The following is a 22,302-nucleotide window of genomic DNA, read 5'->3' on the forward strand; positions in this document are numbered from 1 at the left end:
GAGTGCTCTGGAAATGCAAATATGATTGTTATTCAGCTCCCAATCGCTCCCCATTAGTTTCAGAACAAAATTACAAATGTATGACTGATATTTTTACACTGTTTGATACATAGATTACTTTTCTGAAGTCTGTCTTTAGTAATGATATCACTCAAAAAACACATTCTCTGAGGATTGATTTATATCAATGAGAAGCTAGTTTGTAATAACAAGTAATAAATATGTGAATCCATTTTAAATTAAAAGCTTATAGAAAATTAGTCACTATGGAGCCAAAAATGTACGATACAAATAAATATTTGGTAATATGGTACAAATTTAACTGAGGAAATTTATTTAAGATTAGTTCAAATAAATTATTTAATTATTATGATGTATAATATATATCAATAGAGACAGAAATAGATTTAGGTCAAGTTATGAAACATTATTTACAATAGACCATTGTTTTATATCACAGTTAACATCACATTAGCATTTAGTAGAATTGATCAAAAATAGAAAAGAAATCCTAATTATGCAATACTTTACTTGAAAAATCAAGCTCTTAATAAATATTGGATTGGCCTCTCCCTTACTGGAAAACAATAAAATTCACAGTTGAAGAGAAGCTTTGTAGATTTTTTTTAATTCCATACAGTTCAACTCAAACCGAAATGTCTCAATGAACCCTGATGTCCCCTTATTGCCAGTTTGTTAATCCCTCAAAACATATGGGTGCTATAATCACTGCCCCACCTGGGGAGAGTGTGCTCACCAAGCACCTGGTCACCTGAGCTGCTCGGAACTGGGAAGGGCACAAAACGAAGGCCCAACTGAGTCCGCGACTCTGTAGAGTACCCAAGAACCTGAGTGGCTTACACCTGGGAAGTGAACGCAACCCAGGGCCTGCTTTAGACAGTTCCCCTGCAGAGCAACCTGGAGCTTGAGCAGTGTAGACTGGAAAAGCACACATGCTGTGAGTGGGGGCAAACCCAGTATGGCCAGTCACTGCGAGCACTCCCCTCACATGCCAGTGATATTTGATTGCAGTGTTCCTCCCTCCCTGCAGCACAATTGAACAAGTGAGCCTAAATAAATGACCACTTTCAACCCCCTGTGTCAGGGCGGAAGTTAGATACAAAAGAGACTTGCAAACAGAGGGAGCCAAGATAAAGAAGAGGGAACTGCTTTGGAAGTGACAGGTGCAACAGATTAAAACACTGTAGTTAGCATTGACTACACTGGAGGGGACCTATAGACCTTGAGAAGAAGTATAAGCTGGAACAAGGAACTATCTGAAACTGAACTGACCCCACACTGCCCTCAACAGCTCCAGAGAAATTCCTAGATATATTTTACTATTATCATTTTCTAATTTTTTTTTAATTTTTAAGTTATTACTCCTTTAATTTTCCTTTTTAAAACCTATTACCTTGTAAAAGAAAGACCCTATTTTTAAAACAAATTTCATATTTTTTATAATGTTTGTAATTTTCTTTTGTGTTTTTAATAGTGTATTTTTGAGAGTCTAACCTCTACTCTAGATTTTTAACCTTTGCTTTTTGGTATTTGTTATCAATTTTGTACCTTTAAGAATCCAATCTTCAATACCCATTTTTACTTAGGAGTGTGATTACTGGCTTGATTGTTCTCTCCCCTTTTGACTCTCCTTTTTCTCCACCAGGTTACCTCTATCTCCTCCCTCCCACTTCTCTTCTCTACTTAGTAAATCTCTTTGGGTGTTCCAGGCTGTGGAGAACACTTAGGGAACTGATCACTGCCTAGATTGGTCTCTCTCGTTTTTACTCCCCGTCCTCTCCTCCTGGTCACTGCTATCTCCTTCTTCCCTCTTCTCTTCGCTATGGAACTCTGTGAACCTCTCTGAGTGTTCAAGACTGTGGAAAGTAAGTAGGGAATTGATTTCTGGCTAGATTGCTCTCGCCTCTTTTGATTCCCCCTCTTCTCCTCCTGGTTACCTCTATCTCCCTCCTCCCTCTTCTCTTCTCCATGTAACTCTGTGAACCTCTCTGGGTGTCCCTCACTGTGGAGAATTTGCTCTCCATTAACCTAGATGTTTTATCAGTGGTGCTGTAAGGATGGAGAAGTCTTGAGGCTACTGTAAGAATAAGACTGAAAGCCAGAGGTAGGAGGCTTAAATCCCAAACTTGAGAACACCAGAAAACTTCTGACTCCAGGGAATATTAATCGACAAGAGATCATCCAAAAGCCTCCATACCTACACTGAAACCAAGCTCCACCCAAGAGCCAACAAGTTTCAGAGAAAGACATACCAAGCTAATTCTCCAACAACACAGGAACATAACCCTGAGCACAAAAATACAGGCAGCCAAAAGACACACCAAACCCATAGACACCAAAAAATTCACTATTGAACATTTCTCTGTACTCCAGAAAGAAGAGATGCAGCTCCACCCACCAGAACATTGAGGCAAGATTCCCTAACCAGGAAGCCTTGACAAGCCACTTGTCCAACCCCACCCACAGGGAGGAACCTCCACAATAAACAGGAACCACAAACTTCCAGCATAAAGAAAGGCCATCCCAAACACAGCAACCTAAACAAGATGAAAAGGCAGAGAAATATTCAGCAGGTAAAGGAACATGATAAAAGCCCACCAAACCAAACCAAAGAGGAGGAGATAGGGAGTCTACCTGAAAAAGAACTCAGGAAAATGATAGTAAAAATGATCCAAAATCTTGAAAACAAAATGGAGTTACAGATAAATAATTTAGAGACAAGGATTGAGAAGATGCAAGAAAATTTAACAAGGACCTAGAAGAAATAAAAAAGAGTCAATCAATAATGAATAATGCAATAACTAAGATCAAAAGCACTCTGGAGGGAACCGGCAGTAGAATAACTGAGGCAGAAGATAGGATAAGTGAGGTAGAAGATAGAATGATGGAAATAAATGAAGCAGAGAGGAAAAAATAATTAAAAGAAATGAGGACAACTTCCGAGACCTCTGAGACAATATTAAATGCCCCAACATTCGAATATAGGAGTCCCAGACGAAGAAGACAAAAAGAAAGACCATGAGAAAATACTTGAGGAGGTAATAGTTGAAAACTTCCCTAAAATGGGGAAGGAAATAGCCACCTAAGTCCAAGAAACCCAGAGAGTCCCAAATAGGATAAACCCAAGGCAAACACCCCAAGACACATATTAATCAAAATAACAAAGATCAAACACAAAGAACAAATATTAAAAGCAGCAAGGGAAAAACAACATATAAATCACAAAGGGATTCCCATAAGGATAACAGCTGATCTTTCAATTTCAAGCCAGAAGGGAATGGCAGCACATACTTAGAGTGATGAAAGAGAAAAAGCTACAGCCCAGATTACTGTACCCAGCAAGGATCTCATTCAAATATGAAGGAGAAATCAAAAGCTTTACAGACAAGCAAAACCTCAGAGAATTCAGAACCACCAAACCAGCTTTTCAGCAAATGCTAAAGATTGTCTCTAGACAGGAAACACAGAAAAGGTGTATAAACTTGAACCCAAAACAACAAAGTAAATGGCAATGGGATCATACTTATAAATGTTACCTTAAATGTAAATAGGTTGAATGCCCCAACCAAAAGACAAAGACTGGCTGAATGGATACAAAAACAAGACCCCTATATACGCTGTCTACAAGAGACTCACCTCAAACCTAGGGACACACACAAACTGAAAGTGAAGGGCTGGAAAAAGATATTTCATGCAAATGGAGACCAAAAGAAAGCAGGAGTAACAATACTCATATCAGATAAAATAGACTTTGAAATAAAGGCCATGAAAAGAGACAAAGAAGGACACTACATAATGATCAAAGGATCAATCCAAGAAGAAGATATAACAATTATAAATATATATGCACCCAACATAGGAGCACAACAATATGTAAAGCAAATGCTAACAAATATGAAAGAGGAAATTAACAGTAACACAATAATAGTGAGAGATGTTAATACTCCACTCACACCTATGGATAGATGAACTAAACAGAAAATTAGCAAGGAAATACAAACTTTAAATGATACAATGGACCAGTTAGACCTAATCGATATCTATATTTCACCCTAAAACAATGAATTTCACCTTCTTCTCAAGTGCACACAGAACCTTCTCCAGGATATATAACATCCTGGGCCATAAATCTAGACTTGGTAAATTCAAAAAAATTGAAATCATCTCAAGCATCTTTTCTGATCACAATGCAGTAAGATTAGATGTCAATTACAGGAAAAAAACTATTAAAAATACAAACATATGGACGCTAACAACACATTTCTGAATAACCAACAAATCACAAAAGAAATCAAAATATGCATAGATATGAATGAAAATGAAAACACAACAATCCAAAACCTACGGGAATCAGTAAAAGCAGTGCTAAGGGGAAGGTTCATAACTATAGAAGCCTACCTCAGGAAACAGGAGAAAAATCAAATAAATAACCTAACTCTATACCTAAAGCAACTAGAAAAAGAAGAAATGAAGCACCCCAGGGTTAGTAGAAGGAAAGAAATCATAAAAATTAGGGCAGAAGTTAATGAAAAAGAAACAAAGGAGACCATAGCCAAAATCAACAAAGCTAAAAGCTGGTTCTTTGAGAAGATAAATAAAATAGACAAACCATTAGCCAGACTCATCAAGAAACATAGGGAGAAGAAATAAATCAACAAAATTAGAAATTAAAATGGAGAAATTACAATAGACAACACAGAAATACAAAGGATCATAAGAGACTACTATCAGCAACTATATGCCAATAAAATGGACAACTTGGAAGAAATAGACAAATTCTTAGAAAAGTATAACTTTCCGAAACCAAACCAGGAAGAAATAGAAAATCTTAACAGACCCATCACAAGCACAGAAATCAAAACTGTAATCAGAAATCTTCCAACACACAAAAGCCCAGGACCAGATGGCTTCACGGTTGAATTCTACCAAAAATTGAGAGAAGAGCTAACACCTATCCTACTCAAACTCTTCCAGAAAACTGCAGAGGAAGGTAAACTGCCAAACTCATTCTATGAGGCCAATATCACCCTAATACCAAAACCAGACAAAGATGCCACATAAAAAAGTAAACTACAGGCCAATATCACTGGTGAACATAGATGAAAAAATCCTTAACACAATTCTAGCAAACAGAATCCAACAACATATTAAAAAGATCATACAACATGACCAAGTGGGCATTATCTCAGAGATGCAAGGATTCTTCAATATTCACAAATCAGTCAATGTGGTATACCACATTAACAAATTGAAAGATAAAAACTATACAATCATCTCAATAAATGCAGATAAAGCCTTTGACAAAATTCAACATCCATTTATGATAAAAAGCCTCCAGAAAGCAGGCATAGAAGGAACATAGCTCAACATAATAAAAGCCATATATGATAAAACTATAGGAAACATTATTCTCAAAGGTGAAAAATTGAAAGCATTTCCCCTAAAGTCAGGAACAGACAAGGGTGCCCACTCTAACTACTACTATTCAACATAATTTTGGAAGTTTTGGTCACAGCAATCAGAGCAGAAAAAGTAATAAAAGGAATCCAAATTGGAAAAGAAGAAGTAAAACTCTCACTGTTTGCAGATAACATGACCCTCTACATACAAAACCCTAAAGACTCCACCAGAAAATTACTAGAACTAATCAATTAATATAGTAAAGTTGTGGGAAATAAAATCAACACACAGAAATCCCTTGCATTCCTATACACTAACAATGAGAAAATAGAAAGAGAAATTAAGGAAACAATCCCATTCACCATTGCAATGAAAAGAATAAAATACTTAGGAATATATCTACCTAAAGAAACAAAAGACCTATTTATATAAAACTATAAAACACTGGTGAAAGAAATCAAAGAGGACACTAATAGATGGAGAAATATATCATGTTCATGGATTGGAAGAAGCAATATAGTGAAAATGAGTATACTACCCAAAGCAATCTATAGATTCAATGCAATCCCTATCAAGCTATCAATGGTATTTTTCACAGAGCTAGACAATTTCACAATTTGTATGGAAACACAGAAAACCTTGAATAGCCAAAGCAATCTTGAGAAAGAAGAATGGAACTGGAGGAATCAACCTGCCTGACTTCAGGCTCTACTATAAAGCCACAGTCATCAAGACAGTATGGTACTGGCACAAAGACAGAAATATAGATCAATGGAACAAAACAGAAAGCCCAGAGATAAATCCACGCACCTATGGACACCTTATCTTTGACAAAGAGGCAAGAATATACAATGGATAAAAGATAATCTATTTAACAAGTGGTTCCGGGAAAACTGGTCAACCACCTGTAAAAGAAGGTAACTAGAACACTTTCTAACACCATACACAAAAATAAGCTCAAAATGGTTTAAAGATCTAAATGTAAGATCAGAAATTATAAAACTCCTAGAGGAAAATATAGGCAAAACACTCTCTGACATAAATCATAGCAGGATCCTCATGACCCACCTCCCAGAGTAATGGAAATAAAAGCAAAAATAAACAAATGGGACCTAATTAAACTTAAAAGCTTTTGCACAACAAAGGCAACTATAAGCAAGGTGAAAAGACAGCCTTCAGAATGGGAGAAAATAATAGTAAATGAAGCAACTGACAGAGAATTAATCTCAATAATATACAAGCAACTCCTGCAGCTCAATTCCAGAAAAATAAGTGACCCAATCAAAAAATGGGCCAAAGAACTACACAGACATTTTTCCAAAGAAGACATACAGATGGCTAACAAACACATGAAAAGATGCTCAACCTCACTCATTACCAGAGAAATGCAAATCAAAACAACAATGAGGTACCATCTCACACGGGTCAGAATGGCTGCTATCCAAAAGTCTACAAACAATAAATGCTGGAGAATGTGCGGAGAAAAAGGAACCCTCTTAAACCGTTGATGGGAATGCAAACTAGTACAGCCACTATGGAGAACAGTGTGGAGATTCCTTAAAAAATTGGAAATAGAACTGCCATACAACCCAGCAATCCCACTGCTGGGCATACACACCAAGGATACCAGAATTGAAAGAGACACGTGTACCCCAATGTTCATCGCAGCACTGTTTATAATAGCCAGGACATGGAAGCAACCTAAATGTCCATCAGCAGACAAATGGATAAGAAAGTTGTGGTACATATACACAATGGAATATTACTCAGCTATTAAAAAGAATGCATTTGAATCAGTTCTAATGAGGTGGAAGAAACTGGAGCCTATTATACAAAGCAAAGTAAGTCAAAAAGAAAAACACCAATAGAGTATATTAATGCATATATATAGAATTTAGAAAGATGGTAACAATGACCCTATATGTGAGACAGCAAGAGACACAGATGTAAAGAACAGACTTTAGGACTCTGTGGGAGAAGGCGAGGGTGGGATGACTTGAGAGAATAGCATCGAAACATGTATATTACCATATGTGAAATAGATTGCCAGTTCAGGTTCGATGCATGAGACAGGGTGCTCAGGCCTGGTGCACCGCAATGACCCTGAGGGATGGGATGGGGAGGGAGGTAGGAGGGGGTTTCAGGATGGGGAACACATGTTCACCCATGGCTGATTCATGTGAATGTATGGCAAAGACCACCACAATATTCTAAAGTAATTAGCTTCCAATTAAAAAAAAATGGGTGCTATAATCAATGCCATTTTGTCTGCTTTAATGTTTTTCTTATTTTCCAAAACATGATATAAGCCCCTTCTATGTGAGGATAATCATTTCTTGTGCTACTCTTGTATTTCTCAGAGAATCTAATTAAGTTTATTTTAGACTTATTAGATTTATGAAACATAAGCTTATTCTAGAAATATACTGTTTATAATTTTACAGAAAATTCACAGGTACTTTTCAGTGTTACATTTTAAATTTTTACTGTAATCTTATTCTAGGTATGTTACACTTTTTCAAAGAGTACAATTCTGTTTCAAAAAACAAAGTTCAAACTTTACCTACATATTATAAAATTAATATTTATGTCCTTCCAAAATTCATATTTTGAAGGCCTAACCTTCCAATGTTATCATATTAGGAGGTGGAGCTTTGGGGAGGTAATGATGCTTAGATGAGGTCATGACAGTAGGGCCCCCATGCTAGGATTCTGCTTGTGTGCTAAGTCACTTTAGTTGTGTCTGACTCTTTGTGACGCTATAGACTGTGGTCCACCAGGCTTCTATGTCCATGGGATTCTCCAGGCAGGAATGCCGGAGTGGGTTGCCAGGCTCTCTTCCATGGGATCTTCCCAACCCAGGAATCGATCCTGAGCCTCTTATATCTCCTGTGATTAGTGCCCTCATACAAAAAAGAAGGGATACCAGAGCTCCCTCTGTATCACCAGGAAGAGGGCCCTCACCAAGAACCAAATCTTCCAGCACCTTGATATTGTGCTGCCCTGTTGCTAGAACTATAAGAAATAAATATCTACTGTTAAAGTCACCAATCTGTGGCATTTTATTACAGCAGCACAAGCAGACTAAGATAGGAATTGGGAGCAAGAACTGGTGTCTCTTGTAACAAATACCGAAAAATGCAAAAACAGCTTTGAACTGGGTCATGGGTAGAGGGTGAAAGAGTTTTGAGGCACATGCTCGAAAAAGTCAAGATTGCCATGAAGATAACTTGGAAGGGCAACTCTGGTGAGGACTCAGGGAGAAAAAAGGAGAGCTGGAAAGAAAGTTTCCATCTTTTTAGAGAATACATAAATAATCGTGAACAGCATGTTGGTATAAATATGGATGATAAAGGCCATTCTTTTGGGGTCTCAGACAAAGTAAGGAACATATTGGCCAAGGGAGAGAAGACGATCCTTGTTATAAAGTGGCAAAGAACTTGACTGAATTGTGTTGATCTTCTAGTATTTTGTAGAAGGTAGAACTTGTGCATGATGAAACGGGATATTTAGCTAAGAAATCTGATGTCTTTGGGAAATATTTAAGCAAAGTGTGAAAGGAACAGCATGGTTTCATCTGAATGCTTAAGGTAAAAAAGCAAGAAGAGAAAAATCAGTTGAAGACGGAACTGTTTAACAAAAAGGAACTGGAACTTATGGATTTGTAAAATTCTCAGTCTATCCACATTGGAAAAAAAAAATGAGAAAGGATGTTTAGACGTGAACACTAATGGGTGTGGTTGATCTACTATTTGATGAGGATATTAGTGTGGATGTGAACCAGAGACCTAATCAGCTCTCTGATCAGAAGCCAGGGTACAGATGTATACATATGGATACATGAATATGAAGCCATGGATACTGTAATATACTAGTAGAAACTGCCAGCTGTGACTAATGGAAACAAAGAAAACCAGAAGGATTGAAGGAAGGCTGTGAATACGTGCATTCTTCCCATCAAGAAAAGAGAAGAATGATATAGGTGATACAAAGACATCAGGGCGGCCACCCCTACCGTAGGCCCAAATGGCAGAGCCAGTTCCTCATGGGTTTCAAAGGATCGGGCCACCTCTCAGGTTTGGGGGGACAGGCATGCAGGATGCCACCACGACAGGGAGTCCTGTGAGTGGGACTGCAGCAGAGAGCCATGTGGGCGGGCAGTGCACTGTGATGCTCAAGAGGCAAGGCCATTTTGTGGAATTCTGGGGGTGATGGTGCCACTCCAGAGGCCCTAGAGTGCAGAGCATCAGTCCAAAGAGGAATATTCTCAAGCATTACGAACTTACAGAATTGTTCTTGCTATGTTTTAGACTTACATGTAGCCTGTCACCCCTTCCTCCTTTGCTATATTCCCCTTTTCGAATGGGAATACCTATCCTATACCTGTCACGCCACTGTATTTTTGAAGCATATAACTAGTCTGGTTTCACAGGTTCATAGTTGGAGAGCTCGGCCTCAGACCTTGAGTCTTATTTGATTTAGATGATAAGATTTTGAACTTTACAATATATGCTGAAGAGTTGATATTGGGACTATATAAGTTATTTTGGGTCTGTTCAGATGGAATGAATATATTTTGTATGTGAGAAAGACACACATTTTGTGAGTCCAGGGTTATAATGATATGGTCTAAATGACTGTGTCCCCACAAAATATATATATATATATATATATATATATATATATATATATACACATATATATATACATAGAAATTCTACACTGCCCAATATCATGGTATTAAGACATTGGGCCTTCGGGAGGTAATTAGGTTTAGATGAGTTTATGACAGTGAAGAATTTATGACATGTGAAGAGCTGACTCATTTGAAAAGACCCTAATGCTGGGAGGGATTGGGGGCATGAGGAGAAGGGGACGACAGAGGATGAGATGGTTGGATGGCATCACCCACACAATGGACATGGGCTTGGGTGGACTCTGGGAGTTGGTGATGGACAGGGAGGCCTGGCGTGCTGCAGTTCATGGGGTCACAAAGAATCAGACACGACTGAACGACTGAACTGAACTGATGACAGTGAAGCCCCCATGATGGGATTCATGACCTTGTAAGAAAAGGCAGAGACACTAGAGTTTCTCTTTCTACTATGCGAGGAGAGCAATACTATTTGTTGTTGTTCAGTCATGTCTGACTCTTTGCAGCCCCATGGACTGCAGCATGCCAGGCTTCCCTGTCTTTCACTATCTCCCAGAGTTTGCTCAAATTCATGGCCATTGAATCGATGATGCCATCCGACCATGGCATCCTCTGTTGCCCCCTTCTAGTCCTGCCTTCAATCTATCCCACAATCACCTTTCCCTATTTTAATTAAGACAAGTAACAATATAATTAAAGAGACTGATATAAGAAAAAACAATGAATATTATGCTTAAGATTTAAACATTAGAAAGACCAAAGAAGGATGTTAGTAGAAACTACTTCTTTTTTTTTTAATAATATCAATAGCTAAAGAATACATACGGCCAGTTTTTGAAGACTTGATAACATTTCACTTTGATCCTTAAAGCCAGTTGTGGGAATCTTGTTCAATGCATCTTCTTTATCTGAAAGCCATGTACTAAAAAGGCACTGAAAGAAATCAAATAATTTCAAAAGAGAAAGAAGAATAATTATTAAAGTACATCATATATTTTTATGTACCCATTTAACATCTCTCCACGTCTTTCACTGATACAGTCTCCCCCATGTAACTCACCTGCTCTTCAGTAAAACGTTGCCATTTTAGAAGAACATCCTGTAAAAGAACCCAGCGATCTTCAGTCCACCTACAGATGTTTGCCCACCGATCTCCCAGTACCTGGGGAAGAGAAAACCCACCACAACATCAGTAAATGCTTACCTGTTAACTACATTTTATTAAAAAATGGCATGAATGATTTGTAAAAGTATCTAACTTTGAGTATCTTATGTATACTAGGAGTTGTAAAGAGCATCTGTCAGCTTCTGCTTATAAGTACATGCCTTTCATTTGTCATTAGATTATTTCACTCTTGCACCCTATATGGAAAAGTAGAGATACTTACAAAAAGTATAAGGCAGATATCACACCACTATTTGAAATGTCTACACAGCAAATATAAACAGTAAAATATAAATGTAGAATGAAATAGGATTTGTCATTGATAATACGGAAAATGTGTATCTTTCTTAGGTCTGAAAATATGTCAAAAGAATAAAAGTCTGGCTAAAAAATAGGATGTCAAAAGACTCTCATCTGAAGCAATATTATATAATTAGAATTGCTTAATATTTTGATTGTAGAAGAATATTAGTACTGACTTAACATCATATCCACATGTGAATTTTTAAAGTTAACTGGATTATTATTACAAATACTTAAAGTCACTATTTCTCTAAACTGTTCTATTGAGAAAACTCAGTAGAGTAATAGTTTTCTGAGTAAGAGTTGCCCTGTCTTTAGCCTGTCACTAATACTAGTGGCTCAGTGGTAAAGAATCCACCTGCTAATGCAGGAGATGCAGATTAAATCCCTGGATTGGGAAAATACCCTGGAGAAGGAAATGGCAACCCAGTCCAGTGTTCTTGCCTGGGAACTCCCATGGTCCGAGGAGCTTGGTGGGCTACAGTCGATGGGGTCACAAAGGAGTTGGACACAACTTAGTGACTAAACAACAATAACAATATCTATATGCACATGCTATTTTAGTATGTAATATAAAATACGCACAAATATTTTTTAGGTGAAAAAGTGTGTTGTTATGATTTTTGTATAAAGGTACTGTTTTAAGAAATGTATCATTTATTTCAACAATATTAGGATGCACTTCAGAGTCTAAAATTTCAACTTTTTTTACTTCCTTATAAATAATAAAATTATTTACCCATAGATACTAGAACTCTAGAGCTAGAAGAATCTCAAAATATGGCATCTTATTTTGTATAGAATAAGAACTAGAAAAAATGTTACTCATATTTTTTACAAATATACTCAGCATCTAAGATAAGCCTGATCATAATTTCTACATTACTTGATACTACACATTTGGATTGATCCAACTAGAAAACTTTGACATATGATTCAAATAATATAAATGTAATTAGCATCATGGCAAAACCCATATATTCCTAAATAACTCAGAGACCTACTCTTTTTTATTGTATTTAATCTACCACCTTTTAGAAAAGGAAGTCTCATACATAGGGGTAAGAAGTAAGCAATAAATGTTTTTCTACAATATTAAAATGATCATGAACTCAGATGTAGCTCAGTCACAGGTGAGTTTTCAGTTTTTCTTCAGAAATGTCAAATAAAAATGTTATTACTTTCAAGCATAACATAAGTGATTTTGCATTTTTTATAGTTTCATTCTCTACTCAACCACTTTTGAATTACATTAGTTTATGACAGAAGCCTTAACACTGAAACAGTGATTCAAGATACCCAGGAAATGTATAATATAACTCAATGTATTCAACGTTAGCTATTTAATTATTACAATTAAAATTTGGGATTTTTTTCTCAAAAACATATTAGAAGTTATTTTAGTAAACTTCCTAGTTACCTTGTAAGGACATATCAGATAAAATGGCATGTAGCATACCTGGTAATGGATTAGTTGTGAAAAAAAAAAAAGCAGCTTTAAACAGAGAAACTCTTGCCTGTTAGCCATAAACTACACCATCTGCCAGATTTTATGATGCAGATAGAAAAGGTCAAATTGTGGGATGTTTATTACAGGGCTCCAACCCTAGTGGAGATGGGTGTCAAGGGCTAAGAGAGAAACTCAAACTGTAGCACCACCTTCATAAATGAAAGAAAATGAACTAAGACGTCTAAATAGATATACTATCTTCTCTCCAGTGCTACAAGACACACAAAGCTAGAGTCTAGCGAAGTAGTATCTTAGGTTTGCAATCTTATAGAGCTTTTATAATTTATTTATTTTAGTAGGACATTGTATAAAACAAATTCACATAAAGACCTCTATACTAGATTGCCGAAGATTAAATTTACAGAAATTGCAAAATATACTGTGATATACTTTATACTATAGATTTTTTCATTATTAAAAAAAAAGAGTAAATATTTTTTCTATACAACCTAGTCAAAACAACCTAGTTAAAACAACTATTTTAAGAATATTATTTCTATTTCCAGTTTTTTAAGGAATCTCCACACTGTTCTCCATAGTGGCTGTACTAGTTTGCATTCCCACCAACAGTGTAAGAGGGTTCCCTTTTCTCCACACCCTCTCCAGCATTTATTGCTTGTAGACTTTTGGATTGCAGCCATTCTGACTGGCATGAAATGGTACCTCATAGTGGTTTTGATTTGCATTTGTCTGATAATGAGTGATGTTGAGCATCTTTTCATGTGTTTGTTAGCCATCTGTATGTCTTCTTTGGAGAAATGTCTATTTAGCTCTTTGGCCCATTTTTTGATTGGGTCATTTATTTTTACGAGACAGCAAAAGAAACACTGATGTATAGATCAGTCTTATGGACTCTGTGGGAGAGGGAGAGGGTGGGGAGATTTGGGAGAATGCCATTGAAACATGTATAATATCATGTATGAAACGAGTCGCCAGCCCAGGTTCGACGCACGATACTGGATGCTTGGGGCTGGTGCACTGGGACGACCCAGAGGGAGGGTATGGGGAGGGAGGAGGGTTCAGGATGGGGAACACAGGTATACCTGTGGCAGATTCATTTCGATATTTGGCAAAACTAATACAATATTGTAAAGTTTAAAAATAAAATAAAAAAGAATATTATTTCTATCAACAGACGAATAATGAAATTTCGCCATTTGCAACAACATAGATGGGCTTGGAAGGCATTATGTTAAATGAAATAAGCCAGAAAGAGAAAGACAAATACTGTATGATATCACTTATATGTGGACTCTTAAAAAAAAGAAAACTAGTAAATATAACCAAAAAGAAGCAAATTCACAGATACAGAGAATAAATTAGTGGTTACCAGTAGGGAGAGGGGAAGGGCAATATAGGGGTAGCAACAAACTATTAGGTCTAAAATAAGCTAAAAGGATATATTGTACAACACAGGGAATATAACCAGTATTTTACATTAACTATAAATGGAGTATAATCTTTAAAAATTGTGAATCACTATGTTGTACAAATACAACATATAATATTATACGTCAACTATACTTCAGTTAGAAAAGGATAAAAAGATTATCATTAAAAGTTTCCTTTGTATTCAAATAATCATAATAGATAACTTTTATAATTCCATTGAGAAATATTCAGTCAATATTTAATTTATAGTTAAGTAAGTATAAGCTCTGATTCATTCATTCACCAATCATTAATTTATTTAAATAACAAATATTTTTGAACATACACTATGTGCCAAAAATGAACAGAATAAAGATGTTATGGACTGAACTGTGTCTGCCTAAAATTCATATGTTAAAGCCCTATTGACCTCTACCCCAGAATGTGACTGTATTAGAAGACAGGACCTTGACAGGCAGGACCTTTAAATGGGGCTTTTAAGTTAAAATGAGTATGTTAGTGTGGTTAGTTCAGTCCGACTAGTGCCCTTACAAAAAGAGGAAATAAAACAGTGTCTTTAGAAAGACACAAGGGATGTATGGGCACAGAGGAGAGGCCATTGGGTGGACATAGCAAGAAGGCTGCCATTTGCAAGGCAAGGAGAGAGGCCTTAGAAGGAACCAAACCTGCCCATACCTTGGACTTCTAGACTCCAGATCTGTGCGAAAACACATTTCTGTTGTTTAAGAAATCCGATCTCTGGCATTTTGTCATGGCATATCTAACAAACTACATAGGACAGATTTAAGAGAGGCTGATTCCATGGCACTGCAAAATGTCTCACACAATTAAAATAGTTATAAGATGCACATATTAGAGTGGGGGCATTTTAGAGAATACATTTCAGTTACTAGTGTAAAATGAATTTAAATTGTTCAAATAGAGCAGAATTTTAATAACGCATTGGGACAAATTCTCAAATACAAACATGCTATCATTTTGTGATTTTTATGGAGAGTATAAAATTATCTAGAGTCAAAACACTTGGATTCAAGTCTTAAGTCAATCAACTGCTTGGATTACCAATGTGTGTTGTTGTTTAGTTGCTAAGTCACATCAGATTCTGGGAGAAGGCGATGGCACCCCACTCCTGTACTGTTGCCCAGAAAATCCCATGGATGGAGGAGCCTGGTAGGCTGCAGTCCATGGGGTCACGAAGAGTCGGACACGACTGAGTGACTTCACTTTCACTTTCCACTTTCATGCATTGGAGAAGGAAATGGCAGCCCACTCCAATGTTCTTGCCTGGAGAATCCCATGGACAGAGAAGCCTGGTAGGCTGCAATCCATGGGGTCGCACAGAGTCGGACACGACTGAAGCAACTTAGCAGCAGCAGCAGCAGCAGCACATCAGATTCTATTGTGGTCCTATGGATCGTAGCCCACCTGGCTCCTATGTCCATGGGATTTCCCAGGCAAGAATAGTGGAGTGGGTTGCTATTATTTCCTTCTCCAGGGGATCTTTCTGGCCCAGGGATCAAATGCATATTTCCTGCATTGGCAGGCGGATTCCTTACCACTGACTCTCTTTCAAATTATGGAAACATCTTAAATCCATAATTTCTTGTAATAATAGGAGCAATTCTTTATCTTCCCCTACTCAATAAAATCAAGTGACTTTTTCAACAAATTTATGGCTAAATAATATGTCTCTCAAAGAAAATAATCATACCAACAACTTAAAGAACTGCTTCAAGTATTAAACAAGATCATGTACTGAAAAACAGTTTTAACTTGAACTGAGTTATATAAGTGTTGGTGGGTATTTATATTTTGCTTGATTGTAGTGTTTCTATGAAGCCTTCTAAGAACCACCAAGGGTGAAGTATTTTACTCATTCTAAAAAAGTACTTATTACATCTTTACAAGTAGATGTTTAGAACTGCAGTATATTCTTTTTTAAAAAATTTCCAACACGAGAGCATACGCATCCTTCAGCAACACATTCTACTGCTTAAATATTACTCTCAGAACAGTCTCAATGAACTGAATCCAAGTCACTTCTGTTACAAAGCAGGCACAGTGTTTTTACTGATCTCAGTGATTAGTTAAGTGAATTAGAAATCATGGTTACATGTGTGCTCACAGTTTCAGTTCAGTTCAGTTCAGTCACTCAGTTGTGTTTGACTCTTTCTGACCTCATGGACTGCAGGATGTCAGGCTTCCCTGTCCATCACCAACTCCAGGAGCTTACTCAAACGCATGTCCATCGAGTCAGTGACGCCATCCAACCATCTCATCGTCTATTGTCCCTTTCTCCTCCTGCCTTCAAGCTTTCCCAGCATCAGGGTCTTTTCAAACGAGTCAGTTCTTCGCATCAGGTGGCCAAACTATTGTAGCTTCAGCTTCAGCATCAGTCCTTTCAATGAATATTCAGGACTGATTTCCTTTAGGATGGACTGGTTGGGTCTCTTTGCAGTCCAAGGGACTCTCAAGAGTCGTCTCCACAACAACAGTTTAAAAGCATCAATTCTTTGGCGCTTAGCTTTCTTTATAGTCCAACTCTCACATCAGTACATGACTACTGGAAAAACCATAGCTTTGACTAGATGGGACCTTTGTTGGCAAAGTAATGTCTCTGCTTTTTAATATGCTGTGTAGGTTGGTCATAGCTTGTCATCCAAGGAGCAAGTGTCTTTTAATTTCATGGCTGCAGTCACCATCTGCAGTGATTTTGGAGCCCCCCAAAATGAAGATCTGTCACTATTTCCACTGTTTCCCCATCTACTTGCCATGAAGTGATGGGACTGGATGCCATGATCTTAGTTTTCTGAATGTTGAATTTTAAGCCATCTTTTTCACTCTCCTCTTTCACTTTCATCAAGAGGCTTTTTAGTTCTTCTTTGCTTTATGCCATAAGGTTGGTGTCATCTGCATATCTGAGGTTATCGATATTTCTCCCACAGGTAGATTTTTACAATACCATATTCACAGTTATAAGAAAATGTACATAGTGCTTGAATTTATGGATTTATATGTTTATTGCTTAGAAATGCTGGCCCTAATTTGAATTACAAAGGATGGAGCTAAGCAATTTTTGGATTATCAGTCAGCTTTTATAAGCACTCAGAGATGCTGGTTCCTATCACTGCCTAAATGGGTGCAACTTCATTGTTAGACAAGTGCAAGAGATTGGATCAAATTGAATTGACAGGAAGCTAATTTTTTTTTTAATCACTATATTAGGGTTAGAAATCTCTCTTAAGAAAAAAAAAATCAGTCTTTCTCTGAGTTGCCATTTAAGTATACAAATCCCCTGAGCTTTTAGGAATAATGCATATTTTTGTAAGCTAGGTAAACATTAGGCACATAAATGAAAAATGAATTATAATGTCTCACAAAGTGGTAAGAAGAAATTAATTTGTATTTATGTCCTCATTTTGTCTCAGCAGTAAGAGCAGCAAAAGGTCAGTTCACTTACTCTAACACATTTTCGTGGGCTAAATCACAGCTCCATTATCCTCTAGGCTCAGATCCACAATGGGGAGGATTTTTCCCTCCCATTTAATTCACATCTCATATTGTTATACATGCCAAGGACATTTCTCATCTGAATTCCTTTGTTTGGTTGAGTTGGCTTTTCAAAGCAAAAGTGAAAAATGGCTATCAAAAGATAAAAGCAAGTATAGGAAATTTGACAAGTCTGGGAGGTAAAACTTAAGTACCTTGACCCTTGAATTTATTGAAGACAGTGTAAGAAAGTGAAAGCTAAACTGTGCCCAGCAAGATTGGCATTAAGAGATAAAGTGTCCGCAAGTGTATGTCCACTAAGGAAGAAACAATTATGTGCCACGGACCACACAATGCAGCAGCAACTGAGATTTATAAGAGAGGGAGGCAGCAAGCAACTCGTTTCCTTTTATCCCAGTTTCAAACCCTGGGATATACTCCTCTGCTAAATGAATTTTACATGTAATGAGCCTTCTGAAAAATAATTTATTTCTTGAGTCTTGTTTCTTAATTTGTAAATACCTATACCGTTAAAAACAATTAGCAACTCCATCTTACATCTTACTGACGGTGAAATGGAAATAATATCAAATGACTTATGGAAAGAACGAAAGCACCCATTATGAGGTTAGAAATGGCCAGAGTATTAGTGACTACTGTTTAGCCAAGTCTATGATTCCCTTCTCAACTTTTGTTGCTAAGTTGCTAAGTCACTTCAGTCCGACTCTGTGCAATCCCATAGATGGCAGCCCACCAGGCTCCCCTGTCCCTGGGATTCTCCAGGCAAGAACACTGGAGTGGGTTGCCATTTCCTTCTCCAATGCATGAAAGTGAAAAGTGAAAGTGAAGTCACTCAGTCGTGTCCGACTCTTCGTGACCCCATGGACTGCAGCCTACCAGGCTCCTCCGTCCATGGGATTTTCCAGGCAAGAGTACTGGAGTGGGGTGCCATTGCCTTCTCCATTTCTCAATTTTATATTTTTTAAAAAGAAAGTGTTAACTGAAGCATATATTATAAAACGGCATGTCTTAAAGCTTCACTGTCTAACATACGGTTAGGGTGAAAAAACATCTTTTGATGTATTAGGAAACACTTATGGGAGGTTTCTTTGAAAATATCATTCTTACTTCTGTTTAAAGGATCCTGTAATAACTCCTAACCAAACTCAAGGAACTCCTGTCACTTTTAATGGTGCAGATTATAGATGAGGAAACTGACACTCAGACGGGTTAAATAACTTATCTAAGGGCAGAGAGGTCAAAGGATTGAGTATATGGGATTTGACCTTTGATTCATCTGGCTACAAGCCCATGCTCTTTCATGATGCCACTCACTTGATAGAGCATTCAACATAAAAAATATACACCTTGTGATTTGTGCTACATAACACAGTGGAACGTACAGGGATACCAGGACTATGCTGAATCTTTTTTTTTTTTTTGAGTCTTTTCATATTTAATTTTAGCAGGAATTTGATGAGATTTAACTAAACATTTTATCTAACCTACCTGACAAGGATTTGGAGCCTGCTGTTATAATTTGATTTAAAAAACATTTTTGATATTTTAGCTCCATATCTGTTTAAAACGTTTTTTAAAAATCAAAAATGCTGACACTTTTAGATCAAAAACATGTGTTCTTTGCAAGGGCTTATTTTGAAAAGGTAAATATGACTGTCTGATTCGTTAATGAAATTCTGCCTTGGTGATCATGCTAAAGGCGTAGGGAGATTTTTTAACTTGAAGAAGCATGTTCTTCTGTGCTATGGCAATCAATTCTATATTTTATTTATTTTTCTGAGTTTCTAAAGTGCTAATGAATAAATCTGGGAAGGCCCTATTGTTGTTGCTGCTGCTATTGTTTGCAGGCTATTATTTAATGTTCTGTGGCAGCTTAATAAACTCTGTACTCTCCAGCTCCCACCAGTCTATTCAATTGGGACACCAGAAATAAAGAACAGGAATCCTAAGGAGCATTCCAGCACAACAGTGTTCCCTCCAGCATCCATCACATTTCCAGGCATTCCTTGGTAGCTTGAGGTTTTACTGTTCTTTATTGGTTTTTGCCTCCAAGTATCTGACTGTCCTGAAGTCTGCCCTCCTCCTACATTTACTCTTGTACTTAATGTCTGGTGTAGAAATACATGCATTTCATAAAGTATATGAATGTCTCAAAGCTGAATACCACCACTGTAATTATCAATACATGGTTTTTCTCCCAAGAAGTGTCTTAATGCCCCCTTTTTCTCTTTCTTCTTCATTAAATATTAATATCTGTCTACCAGTTATTTAAAGTAACAACAAGGCTATTTGTGGTGAATTTTTTTAAAGATCCACAGCAGTGAGAGTTACATGAAATTCCCTGTATTCTCTACCTCAAATTCTAAGTCTTTAATACTTAAAATGGGTATTAGGCATTTAGCAGAATCTCTGAATCTAACAAACTTGCAATATGTCACTAGGTCAAAAGTACAGACAACCTGAATTCTTATCCCACTTCAACTGCTGTCCCCCTTGGTCATATCCATTAGCAAACTCTTAATCTCACCATGGTTTAGCTGTCCTACTAGTGAAATGGATATAATAGTATCTGCCTCCTACCCTCCTAGCCAGGTCAATACTGGGGTTAGGTCAACAAATATGAAACTGCTCTGAAAACTATGATGAATTATAGAGATGCTTGTCAATGGTAAGGACTTAGAACTTAGTTGATGGAAAAATAAATCAGCTTTTGTTTCCAGGGGTGATAAATCTACAGCACAATAGACTTTTTAATAGAGAATACACTGAAACATTTCAGCATAATGTTAACTTTACTAGGTTTCTGTGTTTTACCTACAGTCAAATAAAACTTAGTTTTGTACAAGAGTTAAAAAATCTCTTCTTTTGCATTTTTAAACCAGGAGCATTTTTCATTATGTGCCTTATTTACAGATAAGTGACTGGAAATCCCTCTATGTTACATTCTAACTCTTGCCATTCAATTTATTCCACCTATAAGAAATCACATGTTCTAAGACGTACATAAAATAAAATGTATAAAATAATCTAGGTGTAAGGGAATGAAGAGAGATGGAGATTGCAGCTAAATGGAGAGCTCATGGTAAAGTGGGCAGATCTATTCAATTCCTACTGAGGTTAATATGCAGGAAGACAGACCCAGGATCATCAAATCACTTGTTTTCTCCAGAAAGGCTAGAAATTCATAGCTTCATATCACATTTCCTAAATTTCAATGATAAATATATTATTAAATTCCATGTGGACTGAATATATTTGTAATTTTAGATGCAATAGACAAATTCCTAGAAAGACAAAACTTAACTTGAACTGACAAGGGAAAATCTGGAAAATGGAGGTAAACTATTTTTAAAAACATAAATCAAAAATAGAAAGGCTTCAGTTTCATCCACCTCATTAGAACTGATTCAAATGTATTATTTTTAATGGCTGAGTAATACTCCATTGTGTATATGTACCACAGCTTTCTTATCCATTCGTCTGCTGATGGACATCTAGGTTGCTTCCATGTCCTGGCTATTATAAACAGTGCTGCAATGAACATTGGGGAGAGGGAGAGGGTGGGATGATTTGGGAGAATGGCATTGAAATATGTATAATATCATATATGAAATGAGTTGCCAGTCCAGGTCTGATGCACAATACTGGATGCTTGTGGCTGGTGCACTGGGACTACCCAGAGGGATGGTACGGGGAGGGAGGAGGGAGGAGGGTTCAGGATGGGGAACACATGCATACCTGTGGCGGATTCATATCGATATATGGCAAAACCAATACAATATTGTAAAGTTAAAAAATAAAAAAAAAAAAATAGAAAGGCTTAAGTGCATTAAATATACTGACTTCTCATTTAAAACTTCCTCCATAAAGAAAATTCCAGGCATAAATGGTAAGTTCCCAAAACTCTACACTGCTGCTGCTAAGTTGCTTCAGTCGTGTCCAACTCTGTGCGACCCCATGGACAGCAGCCCACAGGCTCCTCTGTTCCTGGGATTCTCCAGGCATGAATACTGGAGTGGATTGCCATTTCCTTCTCCATAGTCAGGTACTTAACCCTAGTGAGCATATCACAAGAAAGGAGAACAATACTCCTTCATGGACACAATGGGAAAACTCTAAGTCAAATGTTAGCAAAAAAAAAAAAAAAAAAATCTAGCAAAACATTAAAAGGGTTATACATAGCCTCCATGTTTGGTTTATCTCATATATGCAAGGCTATTTTCACATTAAAAAAAAAAGCAATGTGATTTTACGTATTAATGGAACAAAGGAGAAAACTAATATGATTGTCTCAGGTTATCCTGAAAAATAAGTTTGATTAAATTAACACCCAGTAATAACAAAACC

The 22,302-nt window shown here is 37.0% G+C and overlaps 1 protein-coding gene across 8 annotated transcripts in view; it reads right to left on the minus strand.

Annotated features, from left to right (window-relative positions):
• Positions 1-22,302, minus strand: part of DMD (dystrophin) — a 2,402,664-nt gene that overhangs the window by 1,566,969 nt on the left and 813,393 nt on the right. For all 8 annotated transcript variants that reach the window (XM_025277237.3, XM_045164452.1, XM_045164449.1 and 5 more), the window contains 2 exons: positions 11,136-11,237; positions 10,901-11,008 (listed from right to left, as the gene is read on the minus strand). In XM_025277237.3, the coding sequence (XP_025133022.3) occupies positions 10,901-11,008; positions 11,136-11,237 (210 nt within the window). The remainder of the gene's footprint in view (positions 1-10,900; positions 11,009-11,135; positions 11,238-22,302) is intronic.

This window comes from Bubalus bubalis, chromosome X (assembly GCF_019923935.1).
Source record: "Bubalus bubalis isolate 160015118507 breed Murrah chromosome X, NDDB_SH_1, whole genome shotgun sequence".
Taxonomy (NCBI): Eukaryota; Metazoa; Chordata; class Mammalia; order Artiodactyla; family Bovidae; genus Bubalus; species Bubalus bubalis.